The following is a 15008-nucleotide window of genomic DNA, read 5'->3' as shown; positions in this document are numbered from 1 at the left end:
TCCCCATAGCTCTGTGTGCTTTTATTGTGTAAAAAACACGATTTAACTACTTACTATAAAGGACCCTACATCCGCAATACCCAGTCCCCATAGCTCTGTGTGCTTTTATTGTGTGAATAAAACGATTTTATACATATGCAAATTAACCTGAGATGAGTCCTGTACGTGAGATCAGTCAGGGACAGGACTCATCTCAGGTTAATTTGCATATGTATCAAATCGTTTTTTTTTACACAATAAAAGCACACAGAGCTATGGGGACTGGGTATTGCGGATGTGCTAGTGGTGCTCAGCTCTTTACACAAAATCCAGGTGACAGGTTCCCTTTAAATACCATCCACTGTAGAGGAGTTTCAAAATCCACCCATGATCTGTTATAAAAAATCCCAAAATATAAAGGATACTATAATCAAAGCAGACATTGGCATCAGAAGTATAGGGCCACGACAGACAACATTATCCACCCCCAAAAAGGTACTTTTCCTTGCCTACAATGCATCCATAGCGTGATCAAGGGGGAATACTTTACGCATCCGCACACGGGAGAAACATTTCCCATTAAAGGCTTTTTTACATGCTACAGTAATTTTGTGATATATATATATCCCGAAATGTCCGTGTGGACTTGTATATGTTGGCGAAAGACAGATTCTGTAAGCACAAATCCACCATCAGGAAAAAGAATCTGCTGCTTCCAATACCATTTCATTTTGATAAATGCCGGCACAATGTATCCCAACTTTGCTTTCAGATCATCGAGCAGGTATTACTACCACGAAGGGGCGGTGACAGAATTACTGTTTCCATGACAACCCGACGTCACGCTCTGTGAAGTCAGATCTGGCGGGCTACTTAAATCTTCGCCATTTCTGTACCTTTACTTGTTTAAAAAAGACTCAAGTGTGAGTCGAAACGCGTCAATTCTTCTGATGTGGCAATAAATACACAAAAATTGCATTTAATCCGCGAGTGCCGGTCCTCTTCTTCCTAACGCTACAACAAAGGGTCAGAAGCGCTCAGCCGAGTGCAGCTTCTCCTCGATGCTGAGCGCGAGACTGTAGACAAACTCATAGACATATCAAAGTTTTTAAAAAAAGGTGTAGTTACTCTAACATTTTTTGCTTCATTTGACTATTACAGACTGCATTATTAGAGAACAGTAGTAATTTATTTACCGTATTCATTTATTTTTTCATTTTCCTGTAAAATTATCCTCCTTTAAAAACATGTAAGTAAACAGGCAACTCTTAGGACTCATGCACACGACTGTTGTTGTTTTGCGGTCCGTTTTTTACTGATCCGTTGTTCAGTACCTGAGGGTTTTCTCTGATTTAAGTCCTCTTCCGTTCCGTTATTCCACAAAACATATTCGTATGGTTTCCATATGCGATCCGTTTTTTGCGGAACGGAAACAGTAACTTATTAATCACCAAACACATGAGCAATATGGGCTGGGCATAGAATTTCTACAGTATGGATCCGCAAAATACGGATGACAGACGGATGTGTTCCATGTGTGTTCCGTATTTTTTGGGGACCCATTTACTTGAATAGGGCCTCGGACCGTGATTTGCGGACAATAATAGGACATGCGCTACTTTTTTGCAGAACGGAAATACGGAAACGGAATGCACACGGAGTACATTCTGTTGTTTTTGCGGACCCATTGAAGTGAATGGTTCCGTATACGTCTGCAAAAAAACCGGAACGGAAGCGGAAAGAGAATGCGTTCGTGTACATGAGCCCTAAGTGCTCGTTCACACAACCGTTGCCCCTCTGTTGCCGTATTGCGGCCCGCATACGGCGGGTCTGCAATACACGGGGTACCTGCCGTGTGCATTCCGCATCAGGGATGCGGACCCATTAACTTGAATGGGTCCGCAAATCAGGAGATTCGGAACGGAAGCACAGAACGGATCAAGTGAATGGGTCTGCAATCCGCATGCGGCTGGCCCACAGTCGGTGCCCGTGCATTGTGGACCGCAATTTGCGGTCCACAGCACGGGCACAGAGGGGCAACGGTCATGTGAACGAGCCTTAAAGGACATCCTCTCATTAAACTAGAATTTATTCCATGCCATTGGGGTCAAAGTATTTGTGTAAACTCTGCCTTTGTGTAAACTCGTTCACATGACAGTTGCCCCTCCGTGCCCGTGCAGTGGAGCGCAAATCGCGGTCCGCAATGCATGGGCACCGACTGTGGGCCAGCCGCTTGTGGATCGCGGACCCATTCACTTAAATGGGTACGCGATCCGTTCGTTCCGCAAACAGACAGAGCAAGTTCTATCTTTTTGCGGTACGGAGGCATGGAACGGAACCCCAGGAAGCACTATGTAGTGCTTCCATGGGGTTCCGTTCCGTGCTTCCGTTCTGCACTGCATCTCTGGATTTGCAGACCCATTCAAGTGAATGGGTCCGCATCCGTGATGCGGAATGCACACGGCAGGTGCCCCGTGTATTGCGGACCCGCCGTATGCGGGCCGCAATACGGCAACGGTCGTGTGAACGAGCCCTAAGGCATCATGCTCACAACAAGCTGCGGATCCACAAAATTCGGAAACCGTCCATGCGCAATGTTTCACTACAATTACCTACTGTCCGCAAAACAGACAAGACAGGGACATGTTCTATAATATGCAGAATGTACACACGGATGCATTTTTTGCAGATCCATATAAATCAATGGGTCATCATGCAATCTTCGTGTGCATGAGGTCTTAACTTATGTGTTTTCTGGTGGTACTGTCTAAGTTCCTGTACTAAAATATGTTCCACACTTCTGCATTTTGGCTTGGTTTAGAAAATGTCAAGAGCACACTTAAGTGAAATATTTCTGAATTCTTGACTGTAGTAAATGATTAAACTGAGAAAGATTAGCTGTCTCCTTCTGTGTCACACCTGTTGAGCCTTTGCTCCACAAGACATTGCAAGCCTCCAAGAGGTCACTAATTATATCTGCCCTATGTTTGGTTCACGTGAGTCAGTGTAGCTGCACTGCGTGGGAGTTGATGCACTGAAAAGACCATTTTAATAGCATTATATATAAAAATCTAAAATTGTTCAGGTTTTTTTATGTAACAACCAAAAGTGGTCCAATGGAGGACAACTTCAAAGATATAAACTATGGGAAGAAGACATTTTAGCAGAGACAGTATGCTGCTGGCAGCACTATTAGGCCTCTTGCACACGAATGTTGTGCATCCGTTTCGTGCATTGGGGTCATTCAACTTTAATGGGTCCATGATCCATCCGCACCGCCAAAAAATAGAACAAGTTCTATTTTTTTGTGGTGTGGAGGCACGAACAGAAACACCACGGAAGCACTCCATAGTGGTTCCAATCCGTGCTTCCGTTCCGCATCACCGTGATTGCAGACCCATTCAAGTGAATGGATCCGCATGCGGAGTGCACACGGGCCGGTGCCCGTGCATTGCGGATCCGCTGTATGCGGGCCGCAATACGGCCACGGGCACACAACATTCGTGTGCAAGAGGCCTTACTGTCAGTGATCTCTTTCAGTGCGCTCTCATGCTCCACGGTGATGGACCATGTGATTGGAGCATAAGATCTGACGTCACCAAAGGTCCTTTAGCCCACAACTCATCAGTAAACTCAACTCAAAGGTCCTTTAGCCCACAACTCAAGTAAAGAAGAGACCGGGAACTTCGAGATCAAGAGGAGAAGGTGAGTTAATGAGTTTATTTTTTTAAACCCCTCCAGCCCTATTGTACTATGCATTCTGTATTCAGAATGCTATTATTTTCCCTTATAACCATGTTATAAGGGAAAATAATACAATCTACACTACAACTAACCCAAACCTGAACTTCTGTGAAGAAGTTCGGGTCTGGGTACCAGTGTCGGTTTTTTATCACGCGCGTGCAAAAAACATTGCACCCGCGCGATAAAAACTGAACATCGGAACGCAATTGCAGTCAAAACTGACTGCAATTGCATTCCTACTCGCGCGGTTTTGCCGCAACACACCGGGACGCATCCGGACCTAATCCGGACACGCTCGTGTGAACCCAGCCTTATGGCACTGGGAAGGCTGGGAGTAAAAAATTCAAAAATTGCAGCATCCTTAAAGGGATTGTCTCGCTTCAGCAAATGGCATTTATCATGTAGAGAAAGTTAGTACAAGGCACTTACTAATGTATAGTGATTGTCCACATTGCTTCCATTGCTGGCTGGATTCATTTTTCAATCATATTCTACACTGCTCGTTTATATGGTTACGACCACTGCTGTAGAGCAAATACGAGGTGGCAGGGGCGGAAGCTGCGGTACTTTTTCCTATAGTGTGCGAGCACTGCCACCTCTGCTGGATTGTATGGTGGCCCTAACCCCTGGACATGAGCAGTGGAAAGAAAATGCCTAAAAAACATATTGGTTGTCAAAAAAATATAGTAAGCAAAGTATAGGAATAACACAGAAGCAAAATAGTCAAAAGTAATTGCCAGGACAACAAGCTGTTAAAACAACCGCCATTCCCAATGCTTTTTGCCAGCTGGCTTCGTCTGGTTTGTGAAATGTATTGGACATGGTGGGTGTTACAGCAATCTGTTGCTCTGGCCCTTGCATTTGACCATATGCCTCTGTTTTGTTTATTATTGTCACATCTAATATGTTTTTAAGGCTAGCTTCACACTGCCGTTAGTAGTTCCGGCAGAGAACAGCCTGCCAGAGATCTCTGGATCCGGCATTGCCGGATGTTACTGGAATGCCCGCCAGCCCCATTGACTGCAGTGTGAAAGAAGCCTAAGCCTTGCCATGTGATCATAGTTGGTATATGTGTGGTCATGTTTATACAGTAGTAGCGATTTATTATTATTTTTTCTCTAAATATGCCATATTGTATCAATTTTCGGTATAATCTTGTTCAGCACCGTCATATTGTAGGTGGTAGGCTTTGTGGGTGCATTTACGACCTTTTTGTGTCTTGGAGTAACAGAATCTTTGCTAATAGTATGGTACTCTTGTGTATACTGGTCTTTTAGGTAATAATACTGTACTGTATACTGGTCCTGTATGCAATAATACCATAGTCTTGTGTACTGTATACTGTCCTGTAGGTAATAGTACCATAGTCTTGTGTACTGTATACTGTCCTGTAGGTAATAGTACTATAGTATTGTGTACTGTATACTGTCCTGTAGGTAATAGTACTATAGTCGTGTCTGCTGTATGCTGTCCTGTAGGTAATAGTACTATAGTCTTGTGTGCTGGTCCTTTATGTAATAGTATTATATTCTTGTGTACTGTGTACTGTCCTGTAGGTAATACAGGGAGTGCAGAATTATTAGGCAAGTTGTATTTTTGAGGATTAATTTTATTATTGAACAACAACCATGTTCTCAATGAACTCAAAAAACTCATTAATATCAAAGCTGAATATTTTTGGAAGTAGTTTTTAGTTTGTTTTTAGTTTTAGCTATTTTAGGGGGATATCTGTGTGTGCAGGTGACTATTACTGTGCATAATTATTAGGCAACTTAACAAAAAACAAATATATACCCATTTCAATTATTTATTTTTACCAGTGAAACCAATATAACATCTCAACATTCACAAATATACATTTCTGACATTCAAAAACAAAACAAAAACAAATCAGTGACCAATATAGCCACCTTTCTTTGCAAGGACACTCAAAAGCCTGCCATCCATGGATTCTGTCAGTGTTTTGATCTGTTCACCATCAACATTGCGTGCAGCAGCAACCACAGCCTCCCAGACACTGTTCAGAGAGGTGTACTGTTTTCCCTCCTTGTAAATCTCACATTTGATGATGGACCACAGGTTCTCAATGGGGTTCAGATCAGGTGAACAAGGAGGCCATGTCATTAGATTTTCTTCTTTTATACCCTTTCTTGCCAGCCACGCTGTGGAGTACTTGGACGCGTGTGATGGAGCATTGTTCTGCATGAAAATCATGTTTTTCTTGAAGGATGCAGACTTCTTCCTGTACCACTGCTTGAAGAAGGTGTCTTCCAGAAACTGGCAGTAGGACTGGGAGTTGAGCTTGACTCCATCCTCAACCCAAAAAGGCCCCACAAGCTCATCTTTGATGATACCAGCCCAAACCAGTACTCCACCTCCACCATGCTGGCGTCTGAGTCGGACTGGAGCTCTCTGCCCTTTACCAATCCAGCCACGGGCCCATCCATCTGGCCCATCAAGACTCACTCTCATTTCATCAGTCCATAAAACCTTAGAAAAATCAGTCTTGAGATATTTCTTGGCCCAGTCTTGACGTTTCAGCTTGTGTGTCTTGTTCAGTGGTGGTCGTCTTTCAGCTTTTCTTACCTTGGCCATGTCTCTGAGTATTGCACACCTTGTGCTTTTGGGCACTCCAGTGATGTTGCAGCTCTGAAATATGGCCAAACTGGTGGCAAGTGGCATCTTGGCAGCTGCACGCTTGACTTTTCTCAGTTCATGGGCAGTTATTTTGCGCCTTGGTTTTTCCACACGCTTCTTGCGACCCTGTTGACTATTTTGAATGAAACGCTTGATTGTTCGATGATCACGCTTCAAAAGCTTTGCAATTTTAAGAGTGCTGCATCCCTCTGCAAGATATCTCACTATTTTTGACTTTTCTGAGCCTGTCAAGTCCTTCTTTTGACCCATTGGCCAAAGGAAAGGAAGTTGCCTAATAATTATGCACACCTGATATAGGGTGTTGATGTCATTAGACCACACCCCTTCTCATTACAGAGATGCACATCACCTAATATGCTTAATTGGTAGTAGGCTTTCGAGCCTATACAGCTTGGAGTTAGACAACATGCATAAAGAGGATGATGTGGTCAAAATACTCATTTGCCTAATAATTCTGCACGCAGTGTAGTATTATAGTCTTGTGTACTGTGTGCTGGTCCTGTATGTAATAGTACTATAGTCTTGTGTACTGTATGCTGTCCTTTAGGTAATAGTATTATAGTCTTGTGTACTGTGTACTGTCCTGTAGGTAATAGTATTATAGTCTTGTGTACTGTGTGCTGGTCCTGTATGTAATAGTACTATAGTCTTGTGTACTGTATGCTGTCCTGTAGGTAATAGTACTATAGTCTTGTGTGCTGGTCCTTTATGTAATAGTATTATAGTCTTGTGTACTGTGTACTGTCCTGTAGGTAATAGTATTATAGTCTTGTGTACTGTGTGCTGGTCCTGTATGTAATAGTACTATAGTCTTGTGTACTGTATGCTGTCCTGTAGGTAATAGTACTATAGTCTTGTGTGTTGGTCCTTTATGTAATAGTATTATAGTCTTGTGTACTGTGTGCTGGTCCTGTATGTAATAGTATTATAGTCTTGTGTACTGTATGCTGTCCTGTAGGTAATAGTACTATAGTCTTGTGTACTGTGTGCTGGTCCTGTATGTAATAGTACTATAGTCTTGTGTACTGTATGCTGTCCTGTAGGTAATAGTACTATAGTCTTGTGTGCTGGTCCTTTATGTAATAGTATTATAGTCTTGTGTACTGTATGCTGTCCTGTAGGTAATAGTACTATAGTCTTGTGTACTGTCCTGTAGGTAATAGTATTATAGTCTTGTGTACTGTGTGCTGGTCCTGTATGTAATAGTACTATAGTCTTGTGTGTTGGTCCTTTATGTAATAGTATTATAGTCTTGTGTACTGTGTGCTGGTCCTGTATGTAATAGTACTATAGTCTTGTGTGTTGGTCCTTTATGTAATAGTATTATAGTCTTGTGTACTGTGTGCTGGTCCTGTATGTAATAGTACTATAGTCTTGTGTACTGTATGCTGTCCTGTAGGTAATAGTACTATAGTCTTGTGTGCTGTATGCTGTCATGTAAATAAAAGTACTATAGTCATGTCTTCTGTATGATGTCCTGTATGTAATAGTATTATAGTCTTGTGTACTGTGTGCTGGTCCTGTATGTAATAGTACTATAGGCTTGTGTATATGTAATATTACTGGAGTTAAGAGTACTAGACCATATGTTTGATGGTCCTGTCGATATTGATACCATAACCCTTTGTATGCTGGTCGGTAGGTAATAGTACTATGATAGTGTCAGTGCTGCACTTGTGGCTGCTGTTACTTCTATACTTGCCATAGTAATGATACTGGAGTGCAATGTGTGTTGGTTTTGTAGGTAGTATTGTAATTCTGGGCGGCATGCACCATTGTTGTCTGGAGGGGGATCTAACCTTGAGTTTTTGTCTTTAGTGCCCCAACAAACACAAGAAGCCGGCTGCCCGACCTGGTTGTTACTCCTGCTATGCAGCACAATGGTTCAGCCCTGACAGCAAGGCGTCTCCCTCCAGCCCCCTCTCCCAATAATGGAAAGCCGGCAGCAGAGGAGGGGGAGTGGGGGAGAGACATGTCAGTGCAGGGAGACCTCTCACACACCACACACTCAGTCACAGAGCCAAGCAAGTTTACTACACTCTGCCCCCTCTGGGGCACCCTAGCCGCACCTCACTGCCAAGGAAACCTGCTACCTCTAGGGAGATGAATGACTCATTGTGAAGGACCAGGTGAGAAGACTCCACACATAGCGGTGACAGGTCCCCAGTGGATGCTCATACCACCGCCCTGCACCCAGTCTGTCTCATCTAACCAGCCGGGCACAAGGACTACCAGAAGGCAGGTATGGACAGGTTTTTGGGCTTCGTCAGACAGATCAGAAGATCCAGGCGAAGGAAAGGCAAGAAGTATCGACCTGAAGAGGATTACCATGAGGGCTACGAGGATGTGTATTACTATGCCTCAGAGAATTTCAGAAGTAAGAGCTATATGTGTATTATGTGTTGCCTGCTCTGGCGGTGCTATACATTTTATAATGTGAATATGCTGCAATTCAGTGCGTAGCCTGCAGATCTTGACTGTACAGCATCAGGCCAGCAGTATTTCATCTCCAGGGTATCCATCAGCTGGGAAAGTTACACCGTGGTTTTCACACCTGGATACACCTAGCGCCCCGTCACCTACTTATCGCCTCGGTTAATAATGATGTAGTTGTACATGGCACAGTTCCCTAGAAGTCCTTAATGACTGAGCCCTTCTTGTATCCCCTGAGTTGTCATGTGAGCGCCAACAAATATGTCTTGGTGATTGAGTCTTCCAGATCAGTCATGGCCAAACAATGTTGTGGACAGAACTTTCATAGTAGTCGGGAAAAATGCATAAAAAATTAGTACATGTATGGGAAAATTGTACGATTTTGGCAAATTTTACAAGACCACATGGCGGAGCAGTTTTATGTTTTTGTTGATTAGTGAATAAGTTGTGTAGCGCTCACTTCAGAGTTTCAGGAAATATTGTGTACACCCCTATTGAGGAACATGCTGTCGAACAATGCTACATTGTACTGTTCATTTTTGATAATTTTTTCAGTTTGGAAAATTTGCAGAAATGTCTATTTTATCAGTCGTATATGTGACTGGGATGCCCAAACCACCTATGTGTTGGCAAGTATCATCAGGACGTCATTCCTATAGAGATTACAATGAGCGCCACTCTTCCTAACACCGTTATGCAGTGGGTGGATTAGCCGCAAAAAAAAAAAAGCTTGCCCCATCCTTCCTCTTAAATACTTCCAGGTGGATAAGGGTGCAGTGTGTATAAATGATGAGAACCAGCTCCCACTCTGCCCTCATGGCACACTAACACACCACAGGGGACCTATGTGATACAAGTCTACGGGATGGTCATGATCTCCCATGGCCCCTCCACAAGAGCGTGTGTTGTGGGAGTTGTGATGAGATTTTACGTAATACTTGTGTAGTATTGTTGGAGTGTTCTGTAGTCTTAGGCTACTTTCACACTCGCGTTTGGTGCGGATCCGTTCAGACAATACAAACGTCTGCATCCGTTCAGAACGGATCCGTTTGTATTGCCTTTAACATAGCCAGGACGGATCCGTCTTGAACACCATTGAAAGGCAAAGGGGGACGGATCCGTTTTCTATTGCGTCATAGAAAACGGATCCGTCTTGAACACCACTGAAAGTCAATGGAGGACTGATCAGTTTTCTATTGTGTCATAGAAAACGGATCCGTCCCCATTGACTTACATTGTGTGTCAGTTTGGCTTAGTTTCGTCAGACGGACACCAAAACGATGCAAGTAGCGTTTTGGTGTCTGCCTCCAGAGCGGAATGGAGACTGATCGGAGGCAAACTGATGCATTCTGAGCGGATCCGCATCCATTCAGAATGCATTAGGGCAAAAACTGACCCGTTTTGGACCGCTTGTGAGAGCCCTGAACGGATCTCATAAAACGGAAAGCCAAAACGCCAGTGTGAAAGTAGCCTTATATGTAAATGGGTATGCAGCAATCAGCGGTGCAGTGGGTACAATGTCTCATAGGTGCCCTCCTTCATGACCAGGTGTACTTGTTTCCGTTGATTTGTGGGCTGGTGGGCACTTCCTCACTGCAGATATTACATGTGGGGCAGATATGATACTATGTGCTATTTATTCCCCTCTTATCTCTTGGTATCTGCAGTGTGAACATGATCACTCCTGCAAGAATCCTGCTTGTTAATTGCCCTGAAAAGACAGCAGTTACCCAACTGTAAAAAGGAGGGAGGGGGTCTTTTTTATCCTTTTTCCTTGCTGTCTCTCCTTTCTCCTGGCCTGTCTCCGGCTTGTCCATTCAGCTTACAAGTAGTCAGATCTGCCTGAGGAGACAGTGACAGGCAAACTACAGGCCATGCAGTGTTCACTGAGCCTGGTGTGTCATCTTGCATTATGCGTGCAGTGGTGACGGTAATCTTCGCTCGCCACAATGCAAGATTTCAAGATAGACCGTCAGTGCTTGATCACTGCCGTCACCAAGAACCCATTGCGGTAATATGAAATCCGAATATAGGAAAACTCTTCAGTTATCATATACTTTAACATGACTTGAGACTTGCTGAAATACACGTATAGTGACAGTATACAAAACTGGCCTAACGTAACTTGCGATTGGTTATTATTATTATTTTAACTCCTAGATACGTTGAGGGTTCCCATGTCTCGGTGTGGAAAGAGTTACCATTCCACAGTAAGGCAGATTAGGATGCTCTCAGTGTAATGCATCCGTCTGTATGAATCGCTGCAAATGTTTCCATTAAACTTCATTGTTTTGCAGATCACTCAGGCGCAAAATGATTGGAAGTGCAATTCAGTACTGGTTTAAAGTGCACCTCCGCTGTAGAGGTACACAGGTTAATATACAGTATTAGAGGATCGCGTAAAATTGTGTTCCCCATTGCTTCCCTGCAGCCGTCAACAAATGTTTCACAGCGAACCTAAAGACCGTTACAAATGGTGGCCTAAGGTTGTTCATGAACTACTTCTAATGGCAACCACAACAAACTTAAAGGGGTTGTCTCACTTCGGCGAATGGCTTTCATCTGCGCCGTAGCGGTGGCCATAATCCCTGGATACGAGCAGTGTATATTGTGATGAAGAAGTGCACAACACATTAGTAAGTGCCTTGTATTCACTTTGTCTACATGATGAAGTTGCTGAAGTTAGACAACCCCTTTAACTTTCTTGGGTCTCTTTCCGACCATATATTTGGGATCAGTCCATAATATAATGCTTTATGTATTACTTGAAATCTGGAAGAACCCATACATTGTACATCCACTACTTATAACGGACAGCCACCTTTGCAGAGTCTAGAAGGAAGTAGTTTGACTTTGTATTCTCCAATGGTGACATATGTACAAACGCTTCTATAAGCGATGATGGTGATCTGAGAGTGCAGCAGGACAAGTCCCCGAGTGTTGTCATTAAGTGACCGTCTGTAACACGCATTCCATTTTGCCATAAGTGGTCCATAGTCTGTTGATACATTTTTTTTTTCCCCTCCAGAAAACTGTCAAGAATTTAAAATATCCTTCCCAACCCTGCATTTCAAGTTGCCTACTATTTCACTATGTTCACCTTCGCAATCATTTCTTTTATCGCCCCAGTGCATCTAAAAGAGGTATAAAGAATGTTTGCAAAAAGGTTGTTATTAAAAGTGTGGTAACATTTTGTGTCCCCAGCTTCTATTAAGACAATGAGTTTCCATGGTAACAGACGACAAACAAACTCTGTGTAGTCTGATCCTGCAGTTCTATTCCCTTCTGTCTGTCCTTTTTCCTACTAACCTACCAAACGTACATTAGCATAATGTAGGGGATGTATGGAATGGCATATGACGGCAGGATTGGACTGTAACGGATTTGTTGACAGTTACAATAGAGACACATTGTCAGCAAGGCTGTAATTTTGTAATAAAGACCTATAACAAAGTTAAAAAAAAAAATAAAGTGGGCAAAGGTTCACTAAATTATATAATAAGGCTATTTTCACACTCGCGTTTTGGGCGGATCCGTCATGGATCTTCAAAAACGGATCCGTTACAATAATACAACCGCGTGCATCTGTTTGTATTATCTGTAACATTGCCAAGACGGATCCGTCATGAACTCCATTAAAAGTCAAAGGGAGACGGATCCCTTTTTTGTTGTGCCAGATTGTGTCAGTGAAAACGGATTCGTCCCCATTGACTTACATTCTAAGTCAGGACGGATCTGTTTGGCTCAGTTTCATCAGACGGACACCCAAACTCTGCAAGCAGCGTTTTGGTGTCCGTCTCTAAAGCGTAATGGAGACTGATCGGAGGCAAACTGATGCATTCTGAGCGGATCCTTTTCCATTCAGAATGCATTAGGGCAAAACTGATCCGTTTTGAACCGATTGTGAGAGCCCTGAACGGATCTCAGAAACTGAAAGCCAAAACGCCAGTGTGAAAGTAGCCTAAGTTAAAAGTTTTAGAAACTTGCTGATCCCAGAAAAGGCATTGTTTGTTTGGTAAACCTGGGCCCTGCTCATTCTTTGTGATGTTCTTGCTGGTACTGTATTCATTTCATGTCTAGTACACTGTTCCAGTGTCATTTTTTGGTTTCACTAGGTTTATGTGTCTCAGCTGTTCAGATGTTTGAGTGGCAATTTAAAACCTTTGTCGCTTTTGCCATTGCAGCATTGTAGAACCTAAAAGCAATAAAAATGATTGCGTTACTCAGTGTCAGAGGAGGCAATAGCATCAAGAATTGTAGATAGTGGAATAAGACTCTTCATGATCCTGTCAAAATTGTGTGGACCAGTTTCCGAATATTTTCTATAATACATAGCAAATCTTTATTTTTTTTTATTTTTTATTTTTTGATGTTACTGTGAATTTCTCACAGATTTGAAAATGAACTGCTTAAAGGGCTTCTGTCACCTATTTGCTAATGTCAGCTGAGTGCAATCATACATGTCCTACCTTTGCAAGTTGGGCGTGTACTTGCTGGTAGCCGCCACATCTGCCGCTTCTAGACACGCCCCATCTCCTCTCGCTCTCCTCCTCCCGCTGGCCAACTTGCTGGTAGTGAAATTTGCATATGATAAAAGTATGATTTTTACAAGAAATAAGCCACAGACAAAGGTAGGACATGTATGATTGCACTCAGCTGACATCAGCAAATAGCTAATGTCGGCTAATGAAAATTGCACAATGGGGGGTGACAGAAGCCCTTTAAGACCTCATGCACACAACCGTTTTTGTTTTCCGTTCCACAAATTGGGGATCCGTTGTCCGTTGCCGTTTTTGTTTTCCTTTGTGTTTCTGTGTGTCTTCCCTTTTTTTTGGGCGGTCCGCCCCCAAAAAACGAAGGTAAAAAAGTTGTAATTTTAATATCCCCACCCAGGATACTGATTCTACAAAAGCGGACGCAGATGACAGACGGTTGTGCTTTTGCATTTTTGGCGGTCCCATTGACTTAAATGGGTCCGCAAACCGTTTTTCGCAGACAAGAATAGTGCAGGTTATATTTTTTTGACGGACTGGAACCACGGACCATGGACGCTGATAACAAACGGTGGACTATCCGCATTTTCAACAGCTCCATAGAAATGAATGGGTCCGCATCAGAAACACTAAAATCGGCGGAATGGACGCGGAAACAAACAACGGTCGTGTGCAAGAGGCCTAAAGGGACTCTGTTACCACATACCTGTAAATAAAACCATCAGCCTCTGTGGATGTGCACTTGTCAGGAGGTTCTAATGCTCTTCCTTTGTGCCCCCAATACTGACATTACCTCTACAGTGGCCTGGCCCTGTCAGTCACAGTGCTAAAGAAGATGAGCAAAGCCTCTGGTGCAACAGCAATGCCCTTGTTGCACCTAGGGGCTAATTTGCGCAACATTAAGGCCTCTCGCGTGAGAAAAATCGCGCATGTTTGGTACCCAAACCCGAACTTCTTCACAGAAGTTCGGGCTTGGGATCGGTGTTCTGTAGATTGTATTATTTCCCCTTATAACATAGTTATAAGGGAAAATAATAGCATTCTGAATACAGAATGCATAGTAAAATAGCGCTGGAGGGGTTAAAAAATAAATAAATAATAATTTAACTCACCTTAATCCACTTGATCGCGGAGCCGGCATCTCCTTCTGTCTCCTTTACTGAACAGGACCTGTGGTGAGCATTCATTACAGGTCAAGGACCTGTGGTGACGTCACTCTGGTCATCACATGATCCATCACCATGGTTTGCGCGATCAAGTGGACTAAGGTGAGTTAAATTATTTTTTATTTTTTTTAACCCCTCCAGCCCTATTGTACTATGCATTCTGTATTCAGAATGCTATTATTTTCCCTTATAACCATGTTATAAGCGAAAATAATAATGATCGGGTCTCCATCCCGATCGTCTCCTAGCAACCGTGCGTGAAAATCGCACCGCATCTGCACTTGCTTGCGGATGCTTGCAATTTTCACGCAACCCCATTCACTTCTATGGGGCCTGCGTTGCGTGAAAAACGCAGAATATAGAGCATGCTGCGATTTTCACGCAACACACAAGTGATGCGTGAAAATCACCGCTCATCTGAACAGCCCCATAAAAATGAATGGGTCGGTATTCAGTGCGGGTGCAATGCGTTCAACTCACGCATCGCATCCGCGCGGAATACTCGCCCGTGTGAAAGGGGCCTAAGAAGCTTCTT

The 15008-nt window shown here is 43.3% G+C and overlaps 1 protein-coding gene across 11 annotated transcripts in view; it reads left to right on the top strand.

Moving 5' to 3' along the window:
• The window catches only part of GRIP1 (glutamate receptor interacting protein 1), a 534361-nt gene that overhangs the window by 194972 nt on the left and 324381 nt on the right, over window positions 1-15008 (top strand). For 9 of the 11 annotated variants that reach the window (XM_040409503.1, XM_040409495.1, XM_040409479.1 and 6 more), the window contains exon 1: window positions 8353-8758. The exons of the other annotated variants lie outside the window; for them this stretch is intronic. In XM_040409503.1, coding sequence (XP_040265437.1) covers window positions 8626-8758 — 133 coding nt within the window. In that variant the 5' untranslated portion in view covers window positions 8353-8625. Of the gene's footprint in view, window positions 1-8352; window positions 8759-15008 lie in introns of those variants that run through there. 11 annotated transcript variants of the gene reach the window in all.

The sequence above is a fragment of the Bufo bufo genome, chromosome 1 (assembly GCF_905171765.1).
Source record: "Bufo bufo chromosome 1, aBufBuf1.1, whole genome shotgun sequence".
Taxonomy (NCBI): domain Eukaryota; kingdom Metazoa; phylum Chordata; class Amphibia; order Anura; family Bufonidae; genus Bufo; species Bufo bufo.
Note: the sequence above shows the minus strand (reverse complement) of the source record. Positions and strands in the feature narration are given on the sequence as shown.